The sequence below is a fragment of the Hyperolius riggenbachi genome, chromosome 10 (assembly GCF_040937935.1).
Source record: "Hyperolius riggenbachi isolate aHypRig1 chromosome 10, aHypRig1.pri, whole genome shotgun sequence".
In the NCBI taxonomy this organism is placed as follows: domain Eukaryota; kingdom Metazoa; phylum Chordata; class Amphibia; order Anura; family Hyperoliidae; genus Hyperolius; species Hyperolius riggenbachi.
This window is the reverse complement of record NC_090655.1, coordinates 182,936,899-182,963,546: the sequence shown is the minus strand read 5'-3', so window position 1 is coordinate 182,963,546 and position 26,648 is coordinate 182,936,899. Positions and strand designations below refer to the sequence as shown.

Genomic DNA, 26,648 nt, shown 5'->3' with positions numbered 1-26,648 from the left:
CTTCTACGAAAACTGGATCCAAGTCTTTCAGACTCAGTGGTTGTTAAACATCATTCTAGAGGGCTACGCCATCGAGTTCGACCAGGCTCCAGCAAAAAACTTTATAGTCACTCCAGCCGCTATAGATCTATCTCAACAAATAGCCCTTCAAAAAGAGCCTCACTCCTTCAAAAAAAGAGTCATTCGGGAAGTTCCTACCTGTCAGATAGGGCAGGGGTGTTATTCACCAGTATTTCTGGTAAAGAAACCAAAAGGGGAATACAGATTCATCCTAAATTTAAAACGCCTAAACAAGTTAGTAAAATACAGGAAGTTTCGTATGGACAACCTTCAATCAGTAACAAATCTTTTACAAAAAGACTGTTTTCTAGCCTCTGGATCTAAAAGATGCTTACATGCATATACCAATTCACCTGAGATCTCAACTGTATCTAAGGTTTGCCATAGAGCTTCATGGGAAGGTAAGACATTTTCAATTTAATGCATTACCTTTTAGTCTGGCATCAGCTCCCTGGTTGTTTACAAAAATTTTGTCTGAAGTTTTGGCGGTTTTGAGGGCTAGATCCATCAACATTTTGGGTTATTTGAATGATTTTTTTTTTAATATGGGGACAGTCTATTGAATCTGTTAATTTTCAGATGGAGACTTCTTTAGCTTTTTGGCAGTCACTGGGATGGTTAATTAATTGGTCTAAATCCTCCCTGGTCCCTTTACCGAATATGGAATTTTGGGAGTTTTTGATCTCCTCAAACTGTGAGAAACCTTTTCTTCTTGAAAGAAAGATATAAACAATATTCTTAACATTTTTTTCTTTTCAGAATGCAGGTTCTATTACTTTAAGAAAAGCCATGGTGATTCTGGAAATGTTAACATAATCTTTTCCGGCAATCCTATGGGGTCAGTTCCATTCCAGACCTCTGCGGTTATGGGTCTTAAAAAGTTGGAACAAGGATCTCTGGACAAGAGTAAAAATCCCTTTACAACATAAGTTTCCTTATTGTGGTGGTTGGACCGGCAACATTTTTCAGAGGGTCGTCTATAGAATTTTCCATCACAGACAATCATCACAACCGATGCCAGTACCTGGGGATGGGGATCACACCTGCATTTGATTAAAGCTCAGGGTCACTGGAGCAAAGTCTGGAGAAAGATAGTCGGTTATTGCAGGCAGTCTGGCAAGCACTGCAGCACTTCAGTATAGAGGTTTCCCATCAGCATGTACTGATTCGAAACAGACAATGCTGTATGGTGGCATATATCAATCGTCAGGGAGGAATGAGGAGTTATTAGTTATGGAATCGGGTATCTCGTCTGCTTCATTGGGCCGAGATCAGCCTAAAATCTTTGAGCCATTCACCTAAAAGGAACATTAAATCATCTAGCCGACTAGCTAAGCAGGGACAGCATACATCAGGACGAATTGACACTAAACCAGGAGGTATTTATGGATATAACGAAGCATTGGAGAATTCCAGTTATGGACCGGTTTACCAGAAAGGAGAATTCAAAATGTCCAAGGTTTTGTTCCCTGTGCCCACAGGACAATCCAGAGGTGATAGACGCACTTTCAATAACTTGGAATCTGGGTCTGATGTACTGTTTTCCACCTCTATCGCTTCTACCTCAGGTATTGAGAAAAATACGGAAGGATCAAGCGCAGGTTCTTCTCATAGCACCCATGTGGCTGAAGATGTCCTGGTTCACTCTTCTAAAGGGTTTAGCCAGTACATATCCAATATTATTACCAGACCGGACCTTCTTCTACAGGGACCAGCTTTCCATCTAAATCTAAGGATGCTTCATCTTTCTGTATGGAGCCTGAATGGAGCATTCTGAAGAATAAGGGGTTTTCGGATAAATTATCAGAGACTCGAATTCAGAGTAGGAAGAAGGTCACAAGACAAATCTACCAGAAAGCTTGGAGAATTTACAATGAATGGTGTGTAATGAATTTTGCTGATGTGCACTCCATTATCAGTCCTAGAATTCCTTCAATGTGGTTTTCAAAAAGAACTTAGTATCAATACCTTAAAAGTTCAAACTTCTGCTATTAGTGTTTTTTTTGGAGCGAAAGTTAGCTCAGGAAGAATATTTTATCCGATTCTTTGAGGCTTTGAAGAGACTAAGACCAATAGTTAGATCAAAGGTGCCTACTTGGGATCTCAATACAGTCCTTCAAGCTTTGTGTGACCCACCATTTGAGCCTTTAGATGAGATATCTATAAAATTATTAACTTTGAAAACCGTTTTCTTACTTGCCATAACAACGGCTAGAGGAATTAGTGAGCTACAGGCTTTTTCTATAAGAGATATTCTATCATTTCTGATGACAGTCACTTTGAAGTTAGACGCTTCTTTTTTTGCCCAAGGTAGTGTCTAAGTTTCACCGGAAATTTATCTCCCGTCCTTCTGCAATAATCCAGCTAATGAAACGATTGCATTGTTTGGATGTTAGGAGTTTCTTCGCTACCTAGAGGAGACCAGATCTTGGAGAAGTTTTGTTTGCAGGCAAATTCAAGGGAAAGCTGGCGTCTAAACCTACTTTAGCAAGATGGATTAAACGGGCGACATCGACAGCTTGTCATTATCTTCAGTGAAAGCTCACTCAACAAGGAGTATTTCAGCTTCCTGGGCAGAGAAGGCAGGAGCCTCTATTGAGCAGATTTGCAGAGCAGCAACTTGGTCCAGTCATAACACTTTTGTTAAGCATTACAGACTGGACATACTGGCCAGTTCTAATCTATCCTTCGGAAAAAAGGTCCTACAAGCTGTGATCCCACCCTAGAGGTATATCTTTGTTTATCCTCTCATGAGGGGTGCTGTCCTGACATGACTTTATGGGAAAACCAGGTTTACTTGCGGTAAGGCCTTTTCCAGAAGTCAGGAAGGACAGCTCCCCTACTACCCGCCCTAATTTCCGGGGTATATGGGTTCTAATATATAAGGTTGATGTATAGCATTTTTTTCCGGGTCGTCTTTTTTTATAACTGAGGTAACTGCGGAGGAGCAGGTTGTATACTGTCTGCCTAATTTTTTTTATGCTAATCATTAGCTTCCTGTCCACGGTGAGGGAAGAGAGACAAGTCTCATGAGGGGTGCTGTCCTTGCTGACTTCTGGAAAAGGCCTTACCGTAAGTAAACCTGGCTTTCTACTGCATCTACTAGGTCATTAATAAATAAATTGAAGAGCACTGGACCCAGTACAGACCCCTGTGGGACCCCACTGCTAACAGTCACCCATTTTGAGTATGATCCATTGACCACAACTCTCTTTCTGTCCATTAGCCAGTTCCCTATCCATGCACACAGACTCTTCCCTAGTCCTTGCATCCTCAATTTTTGCACCAGACTTTTGTGGGACACAGTGTCGAAGGCCTTTGCAAAGTCCAAGTATATCACATCTACAGCATTCCCAATATCCACATTAGCGTTCACTACCTCATAAAAGCTGAGCATGTTAGTCAAACAGGACCTGTCTTTTTAGTTGTGCTGTCAGTTATAACTCGCAGCAACTGATATAGTAGAAAAGGGCCCTAACAAGGCATGCTGTGCAGTATTGGTTAACATGGTTGCAAAGAAATATACTTTTCATTGACTGTAGGTGTCGCAATGTGACTTTTCCATTGCGTTGCAATCCTGTTCAGGGCATGCGGCTCCCCAGTGTCAGCCTAGCCTTCAGTACAAATTCCATTAGTCTTTCCCCTAAGACTGCACGTAGTGTCTCACCCTTTGACTTAGTGCCGCCTTCTGTTACAGACGATAAAATAATTATACATCAGACCATACTGTCTATGTCCTAATCCACCCTCTCATACAGCTTTGTTGCACCTACTCAGTAAACTGTTTCTAGCCAGCAGGAACATTGCTAGGCAACTGGATGTGATGTCTAACGTCAAGTATGGGAAATCTGACTGTTTTGTGTAACCATGAATAGAGATGGGCATGATTTCTGACTTTGGGGAAGCAGAATTCACCTGAGCTAAACATTTTCAGAAGGCTGATTTCTAAAAGCCCGTACACACCTGACTTAAAGAGGAACTCCAGCCTAAACAAACATATTGTCATTAAGTTACATTAGTTATGTTAATTAAAATAGGTAATATAATCTCTTACCCACACTGTTTTTAAAAGAACAGGCAAATGTTTGAGTTTATGATGGCAGCCATCCTTTTGGTTGAAAGGAGGTGACAGGGAGCATGAGACACAGTTCCAACTGTCCTGTGTCCTGAGCACCTCTCCCAGTTGCTAGGCAATGTGAATAACAACATAGGAAATCCCATCATGCTCTGCACAGCATCAGGGGAAAAAAAGCCTGGGCTTTTTTTCTTTGATGGGTGGAGCTTAGATAAAAATGCAGCTAAAAATTATACTTTAGTAAGAAAAACAAAGTTCGGATGCTGTGAAACTGTGTTAAAGAAACACCAAGCCTTTTCAGTTCTGCTGAGTAGATTTTTAGCCCGGAGGTTCACTTTAAGATGGCTGAGGTGGCTGATAACTACTACTACGTCCGATAATCAGGTGTGTGTACTGCAGTTGGCGACCCCCAACCCACGAGTGATCTGTCGGGTGGATCTACCTACCCCCAGTAACGCCAATCCCATTGTCTGCGCCGCTACCTCGTCAACCACGTCACTCACGTGCCGCTTGTCCCCTCATGATGTCACATGTTGCTCGTCCTCCCCCTGACGTCCCGCATAGCAACACAGCGCATCGTCAACTACACAGCTGATGCGTGTGTGTGCAGCCTGTCCCAGCGATGTTGCCCAAGGGTATCAGGTCCTGATCCCTGACGGGCGGCATCCATGAAAGGTGTGTACGCACCTTAAAGGACTCACGAGGCCAAATACTAAAAAAAAGTTAAATGCCTGCATGAAATTTTAATGCACGGAGGACGCCATCCACGCCCTCCGTGCCGTTCCACCAGGCCCCCGCTGCTCATTAGCCCCCCCGGGCCGGCTCCTGACCCCACAGCCCAGGTCGGGCTCTCCTGCCTCCACTAAAATGGCCGCTTGAGCTGGCCGCGGCTGCGCAGTCTGCACTGGCACGAGTGCGGCTGCGCAGCTCTAGGGCCCCCCTGATCCACGCTACAGGAGACAGCCTGTAGCGTGGATCAGGGGGGGGGCCCTAGAGCTGCGCAGCCGCACTCGCGTCTGTGCGGACTGCGCAGCGGCGGCCAGTTTAAGTGGCCATTTTAGTGGAGGCAGGAGAGCCCAACCCGGGCTGTGGGGTCGGGAGCCGGCCCGGGGTGCTAATGAGTAGTGGGGGAACGGCGCAGATGGCGTCCTGCGTGCATTAAAATTTCATGCAGGTATTTAACTTTTTTTTTTTTGTATTTCGCCCCGTGAGTCCTTTAAAGGTGGTCAGTGAGATTGTAATAGTTCTGACTTGCTGTAACTGTACACCATATGGAATTGGGCTGATTTCAAGCTGCATTTTGTATGAAGACAGAATTATTAGCATCTCCTCGTCCAGCTCTGCTGATAGCTTGATTAACTAGACAGATGTCAGTTATTAATCTTACAAATCTTAATTCTGGCTTGTATGCAACGGTCAGAGTTGGCAAGAAGTTCATATGATTGGTCCTTTTCCAGGCTGTATAAAATGTACATGTAAATCAGATTTATTAGCATCTTGTAGACCATCTTTAAGGGCTCTTTTACACTACATGCTATTCTGATTCCGATTTTGATGCGATTTTACATGTGATTTAGTTTTTTTTTTTTTTTTTTGTATTTTTATGCGATGGGGAAGAAAAAAAAGTCCTGCATGTATGTTTTTCTTCTTGTGTTGCTAGAATCTAGTAAAAATCAGAATTGCTATTTGCAATGTAAAATTTGCCTGATCCTGTGCAAAGATCCAGATAAGCCCATGGGAGTTTCTAGTAGTAAAGCAAAACATTACATTGTGTGTTATTAAAGGCAAATAGGGCACTATACCGTTGCTTTGGAAACACCAATCGCGTAACCCAGGCTTTAGAAAAACTGCAGCTGGAGAGTCAATTTGCTTCGCTGGCACAGTCCTTGCCCACCTTCTTGCCTGTAGCTGAGATTACCTCTTTGTGGCCAGCATTGCCGCTTCTGTTTAGCAGAGTTACACCCTGTTCAGTGTATAATAAAGCATTTAACCCTTACCACACCCTCTGTGTTTATAAAAACGTGTACTTCTGTTCGCCCCGCCTGCAATAAGAGACAAGTTCTCACCTCTCTTTTATTTAACCATTTATAAAGACACCTTTGATGGTGTGGGATAGATTAAATGCTTTATGACACACTGACTGAAGATGATCTTCACAGAAAGCTATGACTGTGGCTCTGTAGCTTCAGTGCTGCTCACAAAATTTGAATTTCTTAGCAGCAGAGGGAGTAGGTGGATTGGGTCAGGTTATCGGTTTTCATTGGAAGGGACTGGCTGGTGCTATCTCGGCCCCTGTCTGACTATCTCACGTGGGTGATGATGGGGTGACTGGGTGCGATGCACAGACTCAGTGCATTGCAGATTAGGACATATTTCACACAACCTCAATTGTAAATTGCCAACATAATTTGTGGTGCTGAACGAGTAAGAAACAAACATGGAGTACATACTACAGACAATGGTATACACAAAATATAGACGTGAGTACATAACACAGACTTGGTAGGCTTCACAGTAATTATAGTGATAAATGTAACAAGATGAACAAAATAGGTAGCATTTTCCAAGACACAAAAGAGTGAGAGAACCCTGTCCTTGCAATTGTACAATCTAAAGGAATAGGTAGTAAACAGGAGTAGGGGTAATGTACAAGAATGTGTACCTAAAGGCTGTGTGTTTTAGGTTATATTTTAGTAAGCGCAACTTGGCAAGAGGTTGAAGGGGAATAGCTTTAAGTGAACCGGAGTTGAGAGGGATATGGAGTTGCCTGGCAGCCCTGTTGATTTTCTGGCATTAATAATGTCTTGAGTCAAAACCATGGAACAAGCATATGGCTAAGCCGGTATAAGCTGAGTCAGAGTACCTGATCTGATACATGTTTGTTCAGGGTCAGGCTAAAAGTATTAGATACACAGGATCAAAAGGACTGCCAGGCAACTGGTATTGTTTAAGAGAAAATAAATATGGCAGCCTCCCTATCACTCTTCCCTCGGGTTCTCTTGAAGTTAGAATGTTTGCTTGTCTAAAAAAGAGTTTTGAAGGAACACTTAAAGTGGACCTGAACTCTTACACAGGAAACAAGGAAAACCTAACAAATGCACCCTGCATGTATTTAAAGAGTTTAGCCTGTGTAATTCCCCCTTATTTGTGTCTAATCACTAGTTGTACTTTCATTCAAACCCCCCTGTGTCACACGACGGCCTATGGCAGATAAGCCCATTTGAATGTACAGGAAGGATGTAAACAATATGTCTGCTTTCATGAATCAGGAAGTAGAAACTGTGCAGATTTATTTTAGGATTTGTATCAGCTGTAACAAACTTGTTTAAAGGTTATTAGGATGTTGTGTAGCCTCTCTCACAGTGGGACGTTTAAAGTTGCACGTTATAAAAATTTATAACGCAGACTAACGCACAGCGATACAAAGTCTGTGCGACATTCACGGTGCACACGTGGCGTTGTGTGTAACGAGTAGCAATATTTAGAAAGTGCTGCATGCTGTGCGTTTAGCAATACATTTGCTGCGTTGTGTGTTGCACATGCTCAGTAATTCATTTTTTTTTTAATGTAATACATGCGCCGGTTTTGTTCCATCAGTATGCGACGAAAACGGCGCACCAAGAGACAACGCAGTGCAAAATAACGTCCAATTTCATAACCTACATGCTCTGCGTTATGGGCACGTTGTGCAACTTTAACGTCGCATCAAACGCAACGTCCCACTGTGAAATAGGCCTTAGAGCAGAGAGGAATGCTGAGTTCAGGTCCATATTAAAGATTTCCAAGTTTTTTTAAGAGTCATTTTTAAGAGAATGTAGATGTAGTCATTAACCTCCTTGGCGGTAATTCCGAGCCAGGCTCGGGACAGAAAGCCACAGAACAGGGTGGTAATCCTCGTGCCAGAGTGAGTTTTATGCAGTAGCTGCCAGGGCTGTGGAGTCAGAGTAGACGTGGGAGTCGGAGCAACTTTTGGGTACCTGGAGTCAGTCGGGAAAAAATGCACTGACTCCTAAAGAATTTAAACTGTAATTAAAATAGAAAATATGATAGACAATAGTCATAATTAATTTATATACAGTAGTAGCTCTGCTTAGTCCATAAAAATTAAATAACCAATCAAAAAATAGTTACTTGTGCTGCTTCAATAAAGTAGTCCCCGTATTTTTAAAGTCAGATAAACATATCTGATTGTGACTGTGTAAATGATGTGTACGCAGGAATACTAAATAACATCTATGCTGTAAGAATAAAGCCTGATGTGTAGCTGTGTCACTAATAGAGATGGTCAATGAGATGGAAATGATTCTGCGCTGATGCTGGTTTATGCAAATTTATGCACTCCCTTTGTTCATGAAATCAAATAATTTGATAGGCTCAATTTTTGTTTGAGGACTATGAATTAAAGAGTACCTGAGACAGATGAAAAGAAAAGTTTTATACATAACTGGGGCTTCCTCCAGCCCCCTTTAGGCTAATCAGTCCCTCACTGTCCTCCCCCCCCCGCCACCTGGATCTTCTACCATGAGTCCCGGTAACTCAGCCAGTCAGCGCAGTCTGGCCGTGTGCCGCTCCCACAGCAAGGAGCATTCTGCACCTGCGCAATAGTGCTGCGCAAGTGTAGTACGCTCCCGGCGGCGGAGTGTGTGCATGCGCACTACGCCCGACTGGCTCATGTACCTGGACCCATAGCAGAAGATCCAGGTGGCTAAGGAGGACAACGAGGGACTGATTAGCCTGAAGGGGGCTGGAGGAAGCCCCAGGTATGTATAAAACTTTAATTTCATCTTTCTCAGGTTTACTTTGTTACATAGTAGTACTATACATATGGCCTCCCCACAGAGCTGCAGGGATTCCACTGAGGGGATCTAATTAACATGTATAAATACATCAGAGGGCAATATAAAAGCTTGGCGGATGAGCTTTTTGTCACTAGGCCTTCTCAAAGGACTAGAGGACATGATCTGCGCATGGAGGAAAAACGTTTTAGCCATTTATTTAGGAAAGGGTTCTTTACAGTAAGAGTGATTAAGATGTGGAATGCATTGCCACAGGAAGTAGTTATGGCAAACTCTATACCTGCATTTAAAGAGAACCCCCGCAGTGCTGGTGACACGCAGCGTGTCGCCAGCACAATGTTTAACTCTGCTTGTCTGTTAGCGCCGCTCCCCCACCTCCTCCGTATCAGCGCTACCTGCCCGCGTCCCTTCCCTCCCGCTGATTAGAGGGGAGGGACGCGGGCGGGTAGCGCCGATACGGAGGAGGCGGGGGATCAGCGCTAACAGACAGGCAGAGGTAAACATTGTGCTGGCGACACGCTGCGTGTCACCAGCACTGCGGGGGGTATAGCGGCGCGCAGGGGGGTCTTGGAGGCACACCATGGGGCAACAGAGGCTGGTGTTAGTGTGCACAACCAGCCTCTGTGCCCCACTAGCATAATTAAATCCCACCTCGGGTTCTCTTTAAAGGGGGCTTAGATGCTTTCCTTGCATTGAAAGACATCCATGGCTACAATTACTAGGTAATGCCTAATGATGTTGATCCAGGGATTTTATCTGATTGCCATCTGGAGTCGGGAAGGATTTTTTCTTTTCCCTTTTGGGGCTAATTGGACCATGCCTTGTAAGGATTTTCACCTTCCCCTGGATCAACAGGGATATGTGAGGGAGCAGGCCGGTATTGTACTTTGTTCTCTGGTTGAACTCGATGGACGTATGTCTTTTTTCAACCCAAATAACTATGTAATGTTGTGCACATTGAATACAGAGGTGTTGTCTATCACCCATAAACCTGGTTCAGATTGTACCTGAAGAATGTGTAATCGAGGAAGAATCCCATCATTCCCCTGCAGAGTACCTGCACATCAGGAGTCGAAGTCAGTCGGTGGAATCCTAACTTGAGGAGTTGGTGAATTTTTGTACCGACTCCACAGCCCTGGTAGCTGCTGCTGACCTCTCTGAGGTATGTTTGTCTTCTTGTTTTTAGGGTCTAAAAGCTTGCGGAAAAAAATTGTATGGCTTTTAGACCTTAAATCTGGAAATAATAATAACGCCAGGGAGGTTAAGACTAAAATGGACTGAAATGGAGAAAAGGCATTACAGTCAGTTATAGCTGTAAATGGATAAGTATTAACTGTGTTCATAACTTGAATCCTATTTCTTTGACAGGATGGAGATGTACATCGCCATTTATACCTTGAAGATGTGTTGACTGGCATTGGAGAAGTGGAGGAAAGGTCAAAGTATGTTGAAAGTTGAGATATACCATTTTATGTCTTTATTCAGGATCACTTCTTTAAAACTTTGAATGGGCTTGCTTAACACACTTCCCGACCGCCCACTGCACAGGGGCGGCTGGAAAGTGGATCCCGCAAGGACCGCCGCATGTACAAATGGTGGCGGTCCTTGTAAGGGCATGGGCGGAGCGATCGCGTCATTCGTGATGCGATCAACCACCGACGACTGGCTCCGCCCCCCCTAGCGCTGTAACCCGCCGGCCGTTCGGAAGCGCCGGCGGGTTACTAGTACCCGGATCGCCGCATACAAAGTGTATAATACACTTTGTAATGTATACAAAGTGTTTTATACAGGCTGCCTCCTGCCCTGGTGGTCCCAGTGTCCGAGGGACCACCAGGGCAGGCTGCAGCCACCCTAGTCTGCACCCAAGCACACTGATTCCCCCCCCCCTGCCCCCTAATCGCCCACAGCACCCCTCAGCCCCCCCCCCCTGCCCACCCCCCAGACCACTGTTAGCACCCAATCACCCCCCTAATCACCCATCAATCACTCCCTGTCACTATCTGTAAACGCTATTTTTTTTTAATGCCCTAAACTGCTCCCTCCTTATCACCCCCCCTGTGTACTGTATGCATCTATTCCCCCTGATCACCTGTCAATCACCCCCTGTCCCTGTCACCCATCAATCAGCCCCTAACCTGCCCCTTGCGGGCAATCTGATCACCGACCCACACCAATAGATCGCCCGCAGATCCGACGTCAGATCACCTCCCAAGTGCAGTGTTTACATCTGTTCTCTACCCTAAACACCCACTAATTACCCATCAATCACCCCCTGTCACTGCTACCCATCAGATTAGACCCCTATATGCCCCTAGGGCACTCAATCACCCGCCCACACCCTCAGACCCCAGCCCTGATCACCTCGCCAGTGCATTGCTTGCATCTATTCCCCCCTCTAATCACACCTTGAGTCATCAATCACCTCCTGTCACCCCCTAGCACACTTACCCATCAGATCAGGCCCTAATAATGCCCCGTGTGGGCTCCTGATCACTCTGCCAAACCCTCAGATCCCCCTCAGACCCACTTCCGATCACCTCCCCAGTGCATTGATTGCATCTATTTTCCCCTCTAACCACCCCCTGAGACACCCATCAATCACCTCTTGTCACCCCCCTAGCACTCCTATCCATCAGATCAGGCCCAATACAACCTGTCATCTAAAAGGCCACCCTGCTTATGACCGGTTCCACAAAATTCGCCCCCTCAGACTACCTGTCATTAAAATTTGCAGATGCTTATACCCCTGAACAGTCATTTTGAGACATTAGGTTTCCAGACTACTCACAATTTTGGGCCCGTAAAATGCTAGGGTGGTATAGGAACCCCACAAGTGACCCCATTTTAGAAAAAAGACACCCCAAGGTATTCTGTTAGGTGTATGACTAGTTCATAGAAGATTTTATTTTTTGTCAAGTTAGCGGAAATTGATTTTTTTTTTTTTTTCACAAAGTGTCATTTTTCACTAACTTGTGACAAAAAATAAAATCTTCTATGAACTCGCCATACACCTAACGGAATACCTTGGGGTGTCTTCTTTCTAAAATGGGGTCACTTGTGGAGTTCCTATACTGCCCTGGCATTTTAGGGGCCCTAAACCCAGAGGAGTAGTCTAGAAAACCAATGCCTCAAAATGACCTGTGAATAGGATGTTGGGCCCCTTAGCGCACCTAGGCTGCAAAAAAGTGTCACATGTGGTATCGCCGTACTCAGGAGAAGTAGTATAATGTGTTTTGGGGTGTATTTTTACACATACCCATGCTGGGTGGGAGAAATCAAACAATTGTCATTTACAGAGATATTTCTCCCACCCAGCATGGGTATGTGTAAAAATACACCACAAAACACATTATACTACTTCTCCTGAGTACGGCGGTACCACATTTGTGGCACTTATTTACACCCTTAGTACGCTAAGGGGCCCAAAGTCCAATGAGCACCTTTAGGCTTTACAGGGGTGCTTACAAATTAGCACCCCCCAAAATGCGAGGACAGTAAACACACCCCACAAATGACCCCATTTTGGAAAGTAGACACTTCAAGGTATTCAGAGAGGGGCATGGTGAGTCCGTGGCAGATTTCATTTTTTTTTTTTTGTCACAAGTTAGCAGAAATGGAAACTTTTTTTTTTTTTTTTTCTTGTCACAAACTGTCATTTTCCGCTACCTTGTGACAAAAAATAATATCTTTTATGAACTCACTATGCCTCTGAGTGAATAATTTGGGATGTCTTCTTTCCAAAATGGGGTCATTTGGGGGGTATTTATACTATCCTGGAATTCTAGCCCCTCATGAAACCTGATAGGTGGTCAGAAAAGTCAGAGATGCTTGAAAATGGGCAAATTCACTTTTTGCACCATAATTTGTAAACGCTATAACTTTTACCCAAACCAATAAATAAAGGCTGAATGGGTTTTTTTTTTTATCAAAAACATGTTTGTCCACGTTTTTCGTGCTGCATGTATACAGAAATTTTACTTTATTTGAAAAATGTCAGTACAGAAAGTTAAAAAAATCATTTTTTTGACAAAATTCATGTCTTTTTTGATGAATATAATAAAAAGTAAAAATCGCAGGAGCAATCAAATAGCACCAAAAGAAAGCTTTATTAGTGACAAGAAAAGGAGCCAAAATTCATTTAGGCGGTAGGTTGTATGAGCGAGCAATAAACGGTGAAAGCTGCAGTGGTCTGAATAGAAAAAAAGGGTCTGGTCCTTAAAGAGACTCTGTAACAACAAAAACCTCCCCTGGGGGGTACTCACCTCGGGTGGGGGAAGCCTCCAGATCCTAATGAGGCTTCCCACGCCGTCCTCTGTCCCACGGGGGTCTCGCCGCAGCCCTCCGAACAGCCGGCGACTGTGCCGACTGTCAGTTCAATATTTACCTTTGCTGGCTCCAGCGGGGGCGCTGTGGCGACTTTTGGCACGGAAATAGACGGAAATACCCGATCTCCGTCGGGTCCGCTCTACTGCGCAGGCGCCGGAAACTTGCGCCTGCGCAGTAGAGCAGACCCGACGGCGATCGGGTATTTCCGCCTACTTCGGCGCCGAGAGGCATCAGAGCGCCTGCGCAGGAGCCAGGAAGGTAAATATTGCGTCACCGCTGCACGGAGGGCTACAGCGAGACCCCCGAGGGACGCAGGACGGCGTGGGAAGCCTCATTAGGATCCTGAGGCTTCCCCCACCCGAGGTGAGTACCCCCCAGGGGCCGTTTTGTCGTTACAGTTCCTCTTTAAGGGGGGTAAAGCCCGCGGTCCTCAAGTGGTTAAAGAGAGCCCGAGGTGGGCTAAAAAAAAAAAAAAAAAAGTAGGCTACCTGATCCGTGGGGCTGAGCGGATCAGGTAGCCGCAAAAACTGCTGCTCGGTGCCGCGGCCCACTCTCACTCTCGTGACCTATAGGTCAAGACGCTGGGATGAGAGATTCATCCTCTCATCCAGTGTGCAGGGAGGAGGGGGTGCGGCCAGGGAGAGAGCTGCTCAATGGCAGCTCTGGAAATCCTGTAAGAACGCCCCTGGTGGGCGCTTTTAACAGGAAATCCCTCTCCTTGTGTTTACCTCCAAGATGGCGACAAATGATGCCGCTAATCTCGGGGGGCTATAGTGCAGTGAGGGGGGGGGGGGGGGGAGACATGCAGAGCAGCGATGTGGGGACACAGGTATGTCATGAGGCAGAGAACATGCCCCTGTGTCCCATTTGCCCACCTTGGGTTCTCTTTAAAGAGGAACTTTACACTAAGATGATCTTAAATATTTATTTCACACACGCACGCACGCACGCACGCACACACACACACACACACACACACACACACACACACACATTATTTCCCACAATGCAACAAGGTTCACAGAGAGGAAACACCCTGACATCACACTGGGATGGGTTTCAGCCATGTCCCCAATGATCTATTCAATAAAAGATTACTTATGGGAGCTACTGATTGGGATGATGTTCAATCCTGGATTAAAGCTCTTGTTTAAAGAAAACTGAGTTAAGAGGACAATGATGATTGTTAATATAATCATCTCAAAAAAGCCTGTTGCGTGAATGTCATTTTTGTCTTTAGTAGTTTTATTCCCATGCATATAGCCAGTGATATCAGATCTTCACTCTAAGTGAATGTTTGCAAACTTATTACGGTAGTTGCTCTGTAGTCGGGCACACTGGGGGAAATTTATCAAGTGTGTCAAACAAAATATTGGTAGGTTTTTAGAAATTCATGCAGAACTGTCTCAGACATCTTAAGAAATCACTAGATGGTGCACATTCCTTAACTACTTAAAGGGATACTTAAGTGTGAGATAAAAAATGACTTTTACTTACCTGGGGCTCCCCTCAGCCCCCTGCAGCTGAACGGTGCCCTCGCCGTGTCCCTCCGATGCGCCTGATCTCGCCGGCGGCCACTTCCGGTTTGGCCGTCACCGGCCGACAGGCTGGGAACGCGGCTGATTATCCGCGTCCCCGGCCGCAATAGCATTATAGAGGGCGCTATTGGGGACGTGGATAATCAGCCGCGTTCACAGCCTGTCGGCTGGTGACGGCCAAACCGGAAATGGCCGCCGGCGAGACCAGGCGCATCGGAGGGACACGGCGAGGGCACCGTTCAGCTGCAGGGGGCTGAGGGGAGCCCCAGGTAAGTAAGTCATTTTTTATCTCACACTTAAGTATCCCTTTAAGCATTTTGGATGTAGCTGCTACTTCCAAAATACTGCTCCTGCTGCCGCTCCCACCGCTGCCCGTTAATATTCCTGTATAAATGAATTTATAATAAAATAATTCTTAGCAAAATGTACCACCCAAAAAAAAGCCTAAATGGTGGCAGAAAAAAACAAGATCTAGATCATTTCATTGTGATAAGCAGTGATAAAGTTATTGGCTAATGAATGGGAGGTGAAGGTTGCGCGGAAGCATAAGGTGAAAAAACACTGAAGGCTGAAGTGGTTAAGTAGGATTTAAAAAGTTTATTGTTCCCCTGCTGGTTAGAACCGTTTAAGAAAAAAAAACTGTTGGTAATGCTTTGATAAATCTGGCTCTGTGACACAAACTAGGTAGCCTTACTTAACTCAGCAATGCTGGCTTCATTCACAAATGGGGCTCTACAGAGCCTTAGTGAGTGCCATGGCCTGTTGCAAATATGAGACTGTTCTATGTTAATAGTATTGATTTCACCATAATAACTACACACACAATTATCTCATAAGTTTTTTTTTTTTTTGTTTTTTTTTTCAGTTCAGGTTTGCTTTAAAAGCTACCTGTAACCCCTCCGAGGAAACATTTTGTCAGAACTGAAATATATCAGTTGCTGTCAGTTATAGCTGAGAGGACAACTGATGTGTCAGGTAATGTCCATGTGTTCCTCAAATGGGCGATGTTACAGTTTAGCAGTGTGCTGACCAGTAAGCTGTTATGGGGTAATGGCCATTTTCAAAATGGAGGACAGAGAATTTTCTTGATCACAGTGGACAAACAGGAGAGGAGAAACAAATTCATGAGTAGACTACACGGGAGACAATAATATACAGCCTATTGATCTAAATCTGAAACACCCATAAATCAATCGCCACTAAATACGCTAATGGGATAAAGTTCAAGTTGCATAAATTATCAAAATCACTACCACAGCACGGATTACTGCAGTATAAAAATGAACTTTTATTGCTTATACATAAAATAATACCAAATCCTACAAAACCCTATATTTAAAACACCCTCTTATAGGGTACTAAAGTCCCACAGTGCGCACTGTATATATGACCCAGGGCGATAAAAATCGCCTATGCACTTGACATAAAGCCTCAAATGACTGTCACAATGTCCATAAAAATGTATCCATCTGTAACTGCAGTGAAATCAAATCAAATCAAAGATCGCTTTATTGGCATGACTAAAATTCATTACAGGTATTGCCAAAGCAAGGGGAAATAGGGGACATGGGAGGGGGTGGGGTATGGGGACAATGGCTAAGCAGTCTGTGGACATTTTTAGGTTTACAGTTCCGTTATGCTCCTCTGTCTGTGGCATGCTGTGACATAGTGTGCAGCGATTGTATCTGTGGATTCATCTTCTCCCAGTAGGATATATGTTTTTCTCTCATCTTCTAGTGTGAGAAAGTCTGGGAATAGTTCCAACAATTTCTTAAAGTAAGTGTCCCTGATTGCAGTATATTTGGGGCAGTGCAATAGGAAGTGGCTTTCATCCTCAATGGTCTTCTGCTCACAGTGTTGGCATAGTCTCTCCTCCCTGGGTTTGTACGTCTGTCTGTGTCTCCCAGACTCTATTTCGAGGTTGTGAGCACTCAATCTGTAGACACTCAGGATTTTCCTCTTTTGAGAGTTTTGCAGCTTTTCCAGGTATGGGGCCATTTTATATTCTCTTTGTAGAGACTGGTATATGGTTATCTTTTGTGACTGTTTTATTTCACTCCATTTTTCCACATAGTCTTCTTTGCTCTTAGCTGTGGTGTGTTTTATCTGGACTTTTGTTATGACCTGTGGGTTGGGGGTTGGAGGGAGTATAGAGCTGACCACGACTTTCAGCGCACACGGCTTTTCTTGGTCTTCATTGTGCAGCATGGCTTTGTAGTGGGGTGAGTCAGGGCTGCTGCTCTGTAGGTGGGCCCAGAAGGACAACACTCTCTTCTGTATCTCAAGCAGTAATGGGAATCTCCCCAGCTCAGCTCGGCAGGCATTGTTTGAGGTACTCCGGTGGACATGGAGAAGGTGTTTGCAGAACTCAAGGTGGAATATTTCTGTTGGGCTGGATTCCCATTTTGATTGATCAGGGTAGGTGGTGGGGCCCCATACTTCACTTCCATACAGTAGGATTGGGGTGATGACACGGTCAAATACTTTCAGCCAGACCTTTACTGGTGGTTTGAGGTGGTACAGTTCTTTCCTGATGGCATAGAACGCTCTGCATGCTTTGGCTTTTAGGGCCTCCATGGCTGACTTAAGGCTTCCTGATTGGTTGATTTCCAGACCAAGGTAGGTATATGTATCAGTTCTGCTGATTTCACAGTCATTGAGTATAAAGGATGGGCTCTGGGCTGTCCCGTTTTTCCTCTGGAACACCATGGTTTTGGTTTTCTTAATTAATGGGGAGTGCCCATGTTGTGCTAAATTTCTCCAGGATTTCTAGGCTGTCTTGTAGACCTTCTTTAGTTGCCGATAGCAGTAAGAGGTCATCTGCGTACAGTAGAAATTTCACTGTTGTGTCATGCAGGGTGAGTCCTGGTGCTGGTGAAGCCTCTAGGGCTGAGGCTAATTTGTTGATGTATATGTTGAAAAGTGTTGGACTCAGGCTGCAACCCTGTCTTACCCCCCGACCCTGGGGGAAAAAAGGTGTTATTTTCCCATTTACTTTCACACTGCACTTGTTCCCAGTGTATGAGCTCTTTATGACATCATATGCTTTCCCTCCTATTTCGCTCTCTAGGAGTCTCAGGAACAAACCTGGATGCCACACTGAGTCAAAAGCCTTTTTAAAGTCCACAAAACAGGCAAATATTTTTCCCTTTCTTCGTCTGTGTACATGGTGCTTGATAAGGGTGTGCAGGGTGTAGATGTGGTCGGTGGTGCGATGGTTTGGCATAAAACCTGCTTGGCTCTTACTGATAACATTGTGCTGTGTGAGAAAGGTGAGGATTCTCTTATTCAGGATGCTGTTGAACAGTTTTCCCAGTGTGCTGCTCACACAGATGCCTCTGTAGTTGGCTGGGTCATAGCGATCTCCACTCTTGTAAATGGGAGTTATAAGTCCTTCATTCCAGACTTCAGGGAAGTAACCGGCATACAGGACCAGGTTGAATAGTTTCCATATTGCAGCATGGATTTCTGGGGTGTCAGATCTGATCATTTCTGATAGGATTCCATCTGTGCCACTAGCTTTTTTGCCTTGCATGGATTTTATCTTCTCTTTTATTTCCTCCAGTGTGAAAGGTGTGTCAAGTGGGTTTTGAAAATCTTTCACCTTCTCCTCCAGGTTCTTTAATTTGCTGAATATTTGTACTTGTTCTGGGCTGAGTTCTTTTATAGGAATATCTCTGTATAGGTCTTTGAAGTATTGTAGCCAGACTTGGCCATTTTGGATATGCTGATTTTGTTTGGGTTTTTTGCCAATTTGTTTCCAGGTCTCCCAAAAGGAGTTGTCTTGCAGGGATTCTTCAAGCCGTTCGAGTCGATTTTGGATGTGATTTTGTTTTTTCTTTTTAATGGTCGCTTTATATTGACGTTGTGCGGCGTCATGTGCTGTCCTCAATTCTATGTTGTTTGGATGTCTGTGTTTTTTGTTTGATATGGCTCGCAGGTTGTTTCTTAGTGACTTGCATTCACTGTCGAACCATTTGTTTGAGTTTTTCTGTGATGGTCTCTTTTGGGCTGTCCTTCTGTTGGCCATTTCTGCAATGGTGTGTAATATCTGGTTGAAGTACTTTGCTGCTTGCTGCACACCTTGTTGATCAGGGTTGTAGGTATACGTTTGATAGTCCAGGAGTAGCTGTATTGCTTCTGGTCTGTTGAGAGTCTCCTTGTACTTTATGGTTGATTCTCTGGACCATTTAAAAGTGGGTGGTAGGTTACACAGGCTTCCTGGATGTTGTTGTTCAGAGGGTTTGCTTGAGGAATTGATGTATAGTAGGATTTGGTTCTGGTCTGACAGGTGTGATTGTGGGGTGACTATGAAAGCACGGATGCTTGCAGGGTCCATGTCACTGATGGCATAGTCCACCACACTACTACCTACATGGGAGTTTAGTGTATATCTCCCTAGAGAGTCCCCCTTGGTTCGACCATTAAGGATGTGAAGTCCTAGACCTTTGCAGAGGTTCAGCAGTTGTTTCCCATACTTATTGACTGTGCTGTCATAGCTGTTTCTATCTTTCTGTATGGTTTCAGGGTACTGGGTCTCTGGTCCAAATATATGGAAATTGCCTTCTGAGGTGAGGTAGTCTTTTTCTGTTCCTGTTCTGGTATTTAGGTCACCATAGATAAGTATTTTCCCTAAGGTTTGGAAGTGAGCAGCTTCCCTTTGTAAAACTTGGTAGCTCTCTGGATTAGAGTATGGTGATTCTGCTGGTGCAATATATGCTGCACAGAGGTAAATGTCAGTCTGAGAAGAGATGATGGGGCTGCTTAACTTTAACCAGATGTGGCTGTTCCCTCTCTTCACTGGTTTGATGTATTCTTGGAGCTCCTCCTTATACCAGATTATAATCCCTCCTGAGCAGCGGCCCTGCTTGATCTGTTTGTGTTTCTGGGCTGCGACAGTGAATTCCCGATAACCAATGGGTACTGATGACTCGTCCTCTGTCTGGGTCCATGTCTCTAGGAGGATCTGTATGTCCACCTTTCTTAGTCTTTCTTCAAAGTCTGGGTCGTTTATTTTGGTTCTAAAAGCTGAAGCATTCAAGCCTTGAATATTCCAGCTGCTAATTATGAGGGGTTTCATGTTGTGTTTGGTTTTGTTTACCTTGTAATGAGCTGTTTATAGGGCAGTGCAGTGTTCAAAAAACATCGTATTCATAATTGTGCAATAGTCCATGAGGTAGAATAAATTGCGTAAATTTCAACAATGCGCATAAACAGTTGCATAGTCCGATTGGGCCTCAGTAGATATAAAGTTCATATAAAGCTGCTAACTGTGCTTAAAGGGAAGGTTCAGGGAGGGGATTAAAAAAATAAAAATAAATTTCCACTTACCTGGGGCTTCCTCCAGCCCGTGGCAGGCAGAAGGTGCCCTCGCCGCCGCTCCGCAGGCTCCCGGTGGTCTCCGGTGCCCGACCCGACCTGGCCAGGCTGGCTGCCAGGTCGGGCTCTTCTGCGCTCCACTTCCTGGGACTTCTGCGTCCCACGCCGGCGCGCTGACGTCATCGGACGTCCGCCGGGCTGTACTGCGCATGCGCAGTAGTTCTGCGCGTGCGCAGTACAGCCTGGCGGACGTCCGATGACGTCAGCGCGCCGGCGTGGGACGCAGAAGTCCCAGGAAATGGAGCGCAGAAGAGCCCGACCTGGCAGCCGGCCAGGTCGGGTCGGGCACCGGAGACCACTGGGAGCCTGCGGAGCGGCAGCGAGGGTACCTCCTGCCTGCCACGGGCTGGAGGAAGCCCCAGGTAAGTGGAAATTTATTTTTATTTTTTTAATCCCCTCCCTGAACCTTCCCTTTAATATTGGCCATGAGTGTAACAGAGGAAAATAAAGTATGGAACGGTCTCACCATTTGTAGTCACCAGTTGGATTCGCTGGATATTAGCGGTAGAAGTTTGAGACCTTGCTTTACCACTCTGGCGACGTCTCGCCTTGTGGCAGTCAGTACTCCATGTCACACTCCCGGCAACCTGCATAAGGTTTACTGTCCCAGTTAGAGTCCAACTCCCAGCGGTCATGCTGATTAGCACTGTAGCGGCACAATAGAGGCGCACACTGCGGGACCATCACCCGTGTCGACCGGTTTCACCGGACACGTCGGTTTTCTCAAGACACCTCTGTGTAGTTTTAAAGTCCAAACTGCAATGACATTACTTCCTTTTCCTGTAAAGCCATAATGCTCAGTATAGAATAAAAATGTCTGCACTATAGGCGCCATTTTGTTGAAGTCCCATTAGTTACTATTGCCATTTCAAAGCAGTGCTTCAAACAGGAAGAGATAAAAATGACCCATACAACTTAATTCCACAAAGCTTAATACAAAAAGTGAATATTAAAAAGACTAATTTGCAGCATCCATGCTGTGGTTCAAATAATTTGATGAAAGTATACCTACCAACAAACATATAAATGCATATCGTATGCAGAAAACCTACCCATATTCATATTCATTATATTCAAAATCTATCTATCTATCTATCTATCTATCTATCTATCTATCTATCTATCTATCTATCAAGAGAAATGGTTGAGTGAAGCATACAGAAGGGCCAAAAAAGCTGATAGACATAGTTTGATCTTTGAAAAGAGAGAGAAAGTGATTAATAATGACTTGAGATTGTCAATGAGATATTCTAAACAGAGCAAGAGCATTCAAGCAATTTTGAGAAAACATTGGCACTTTTTAACAGGTGATGCCAGTCTTGGGAGTTTGGTTCCGAGCGTTTCCAATGTGGTCTATAGGAGAGGTAGGTCCATTAAGGACCAATTAGTGAGTAGTCATTTCCAACAGAATCGAAAACAGTGTTGTAGTTATAAAGGAACACCTAGATGTGGTGATTGCAACCAATGCAGATATGTTGGTCAAAAATCGTCACACAAAATTATGAGTAGAAACAGAACTATAGAATGCAGATATTTTGGTAACTGCAATACTAAGGCAGTAATATATTTATTTTCGTGTAAATGCAGCGCTTTTTACGTCGGTATGGCGACAAGACAATTTAAACAGAGAATCTATGACCATACATATGTGTTTGTCGGGGAATTTGAAGTCTGCGGTTGCTCGACATTTATTTTTGAATCATGGTAGAAAGTACAATAAATGCTGCTTCTATGTGATTGACAGAGTACACCCACATATCAGGGGAGGTGATATTGAAAGAAGATTGCTGCAAATCGAAACAAGGTGGAAAATAGATCTGTGTGCCATGCAACCCCCAGGTCTTAACCTCCCTGGCGTTCAGCACGGGCTATGCCGCCGGGAGGCACCGCTCAGGCCCCGCTGGGCCGATTTGCATAATTATTTTTTTTTGCTGCACTTTGCTAGCTGCGTGCAGTGCCCGATCGCCGCCGATCCGCCGCTATACGCGTCGCCGCAGCCGCCCCCCCAAGGGATCTCCTGATCTCCGATCTCGCTACATGAAAAAAAATTTGCATTTTTAGAAGGTTCATAGAAAGTATCGTATCTTTAACTCTGGCCAGTTGCTTTGCAACACTTATTATATAATATAAAAAATAAGTTTTGATGTTTCGAGATATTGGGGTGTATGGATAGTCTTAAATGACGACATAGTGAATATATAATTTACTTTGGATGGTTTAGTTAATTATGGTGCTTTGCATCCACATTGGACTTCCGTGGCCCCCACTATCCCGATATTGTATGAAATAAAATATCTTGATTGAATATAATATTCCTAAAAGGATAGCATTGCCACTGACCATTGTTTATGATAAGAATAGTCATTAGTGGAAACTTATACCATGCAATATTTTTTGAAGCCACTAGATGGCAATATATATATGTGAAATGAATATGGATAAGTTTTCTGCATACTGATACGCATTTATGTTTGTTTAGTAGGTATACTTTGATCAAATGATTTGAACCACAGCATGGATGCTGCAAATTAGTCTTTTTAATATTCACTTTTTGTATTAAGCTTTGTGGAAGTTGTATGGGTCATTTTTATCTCTTCCTGTTTGAAACACTGCTTTGAAATGGCAATAGTAACTAATGGGACTTCAACAAAATGGCACCTATAGTGCAGACGTTTTTATTCCATACTGAGCATTATGGCTTTACAGGAAAAGGAAGTGATGTCATTGCAGCTTGGGCTTTAAAACTACACAGTTAGCTACACTGAGGTGTCTTGAGAAAACCGGCATGAAACCAGTCGACACGGGTGATGGACCCGCAGTGTGCGCCTCTATTGTGCCGCTACAGTGCTAATCAGAATTACCGCTGGGAGTTGGACACTAACTGGGTCAGTAAACCTTATGCAGGTGACATGGAGTACTGACTGCCACAAGGCGAGATGACGCCAGAGTGGTGAAGCAGGGTCTCTAAAACTACTACCGCTAATATCCAGCGAATCCAACTGGTGACTACAAATGGTGATACTTTATTTTCCTCTGTTACACTCATGGCCAATATTAAAGCGGTATCGTCACCATAAAATCAAATTTCAACAGCAACTGGTCTGAGTGTATTAAGTGAAAAAGATGCTATTCCTGCATTCAAAACTTTCAAAACTTTTTCTGCTGTTATGATTTGGAGTTATCACATACTTAAGGAGCACTAGCTCTTTAGTAGTCGGTGCCAAAGAATTGCATGCTGGGGGTTCTTTTTATCTATAATCTATTCCTCCTCTTCCCTTTATTTCCCTGCCAGCTGCTTATCTGAAACCTAATCCCCTACTCATTTGTGTTTACAAGCAAGGCTGAGGTGACTCAGCGATTGGAGAAGAAAAGAAAAAAAATGAAGGGCAGAAATGACATCACGAGTTAACCTTAACTGTGGGCAAAAGACATGGCCCCCACCAGGAACAGAATTTTCATCATTTACTATATAGCATTCACTGAAATCAAAACGTGGACAGTATAATACATGTTATGCAAGTAGCTCAAGTATTTATCTACTTATATATGTGGTTTTTTTTTCCCTGGCATAGTATGGCTGATCGTACTGCTTTAAGCACAGTTAGCGGCTTTATATGAACTTTATATCTACTGAGGCCCAATCCGACTATGCAACTGTTTGAGCGCATTGTTGAAATTTACACAATTTATTCTACCTCATAGACTATTGCACAATTATGAATACGGATGTTTTTTGAACACTGCAGTTACAGATGGATACATTTTTATGGACATTGTGACAGTCATTTCAGGCTTTATATCAAGTGCATAGGCGATTTTTATCGCCCTGGGTCATATATACAGTGCGCACTGTGGGACTTTCACAGGTAGTACCCTATTAGAGGGTGTTTTTAAATATAGGGTTTTGTAGGATTTGGTATTTTATGTATGAGAAATAAAAGTTAATTTTTATATTGCAGTAATCCGTGCTGTGGTAGTGATTTTGATAATTTTATGCAACTTGAACTTTATCCCATTAGCGCATTTAGTGGTGATAGACTACACGGGAGGTAAGTATGACTTGTGTATGCTTATTTTGACTTTTAATTTTCAGTTTAGGTTTTCTTTAAAACATATCTAAAAAAAATGTCCAAGATACTGAATGGAAAAAAAAAAGGCATAAACTCTGTCTAAATAAATGTATTCTTTTTAGTAACCCATCAACAGAAAAGATACCGGAATTAGATATGTGTATAAGTTGATAAAAGTCATAAAGATGAAAATCACCTTTGTCTAATTCTGTTTCAGGGTGTCAGAGTTTCCGTGTCAGGCAGCAGGATGCTCTCAGGTCTTTGACACATTGGAATCATATGAGCATCATTACAACACCCTGCATCGAAATGTCTGTTCAACTTGCAAACGCTCCTTTCCATCAGCTCGACTTCTGGACATTCACATACTGGAATGGCATGATTCTTTGTTTTTGATCATGGCAGAGAAAAGCAATATGGCATGTAGTTTCACATTAATATCATTTGATAAAAAGATTGATTTTACTGATCTTTTGCTCCAAAATTATCCGGGCACTACAGAGTCAGAATATTCAGCCAGCCAAAACCTGAACCAGTGGGATGATACATTTTCAGTTTAATTGTGCATGACATGACTCAAATGGTCGTATTTCCTAAAGAATCTCAAGAGATTTCTGAGCATCTCTAATTTGTGTATGTGTATATACCATATGTTCTGGACGACTGGGCGTATAAGATGACCCGCAGTTGAAATATACATCTTGAGATATACTCACCCTATAAGACTACCCCTCTTGACTCTTGGACATTTGTATACTGTACTGTATGTACTGGTGCTATACTGTATAAGCAGGTACAGATACTGGTGCTGTACCGTATGTGGTACCCAGTATACAACAACGACCAATCACGGCAAGGGATGTACTTTACCGGCGACGATTGGTTGTTGTATAAAAAGATTTCCCAGTGAGGTGCACCCCTCACCTCGTCATCGGGACCGCATTAAGTCACTTCTTTCCAGGAATCCTGGTGAGTGGATTTTCTTCTACCATACTTGTACAGCACCGCCCTTTCTGCTTTCATACAGTCACCGCATACGGTATGCGGCAACCGCAGATTCTCCAGTCCGGCTCGGAAGTTACAGCGCCTGCCCTATAAGACGACACCTGGCGTATTAGAAAATGTGTTTTATTAAGCACTTAGGATTGTTAGTGAGGTCTGCTAAACGTTTTTGAACTTATTTGACTGCAGCCTCCAGAGCATGAGGTTATGTTCCTACCCCAAATTAGCAAATACAGGTAGTCCCCAGTTAACAAACTATATAGGGATTGTAGTCTTTTTCTTAGCTTGGAACAGGTATACTATTACAAGTATAGAAACCTGGACAGATGCTTGTCTTAAAATACAAAAGTGTCCTCCTTGGCTCTCTTCTGTGCTCCTTTGTACCACCTCTGCCCCCTTCTGGGCCTCCACCATCCCTATTATGCCACTTCTTTGCCTCCACTGCCCCATTATGCCATCTGTGCCCCTTCTGTTCCTACACACAGTGGATGTAGTAGGAGAGATTAAGTGGTTACACCAACTGGGGATTGGAAATAGACGAATACTTGCGAAATGGGATAGATAAGAGGTAAGGCAGGAGAGCTAATCAAGGTGGTGGAAGTAATGAGGTATAGGTGTGTACGCATTTGTGTTGGGCAAGGGTAAGAGGATGGGTGAGGCTCGGGTTGTGATATGGGAAGTAGGAGGATAGGTGAAGAGTGGGTGGATAGTTTGCTAGTAGTGGTGATGCACAGGGTAGGTGAGGTTGATGAAAGGCATCATTTACCATTTGAGCATCTGCAGAATGCACTATAGACCTTGATTAGCTGTGGAAACATACAGTTTACAACAAAAGTAAATGAAAACAAGCTGATCATTCCAACAGTGATCAGCATACAATAGGTCAGTATTAGTAAATAACTGTAATGAGAGGGATATGGAGGCTCACATAGTTATTTCCTTTTAAGCAATACCAGTTGCCTGGCTGTCCTGCTTATTTTCTGCCTCCAATGCTTTTAGCCATAGACTCTGAACAATCATGCAGCAAATCGGGTGTTTCTGACGGTATTGTCAGATCTGACAAGATTAGCTGCATGCTTGTTTCTGGTGTTTTTCAGTCACTACTGCATCAAAACAGATCAGTAGGGCTTCCAGGCAACTGGTATTGTTTAATAGGAAATAAATATGGCAGCCTCCATATTCTCCACTTCAGTTGTCCTTTAAAGAGAATCTGTATTGTTAAAATCGCACAAAAGTAAACATACCAGTGCGTTAGGGGACATCTCCTATTACCCTCTGTCACAATTTCGCCGCTCCTCGCCGCATTAAAAGTGGTTAAAAACAGTTTTAAAAAGTTTGTTTATAAACAAACAAAATGGCCACCAAAACAGGAAGTAGGTTGATGTACAGTATGTCCACACAT

At 43.8% G+C, this 26,648-nt stretch overlaps 1 protein-coding gene across 1 annotated transcript in view; it reads left to right on the top strand.

The window, feature by feature from the left end:
• ZNF511 (zinc finger protein 511) overlaps positions 1-26,648 on the top strand; it is a 39,535-nt gene that overhangs the window by 6,059 nt on the left and 6,828 nt on the right. The window contains exons 3-4 of the mRNA XM_068255356.1: positions 10,300-10,373; positions 24,462-24,663. Coding sequence (XP_068111457.1) covers positions 10,300-10,373; positions 24,462-24,663 — 276 coding nt within the window. The remainder of the gene's footprint in view (positions 1-10,299; positions 10,374-24,461; positions 24,664-26,648) is intronic.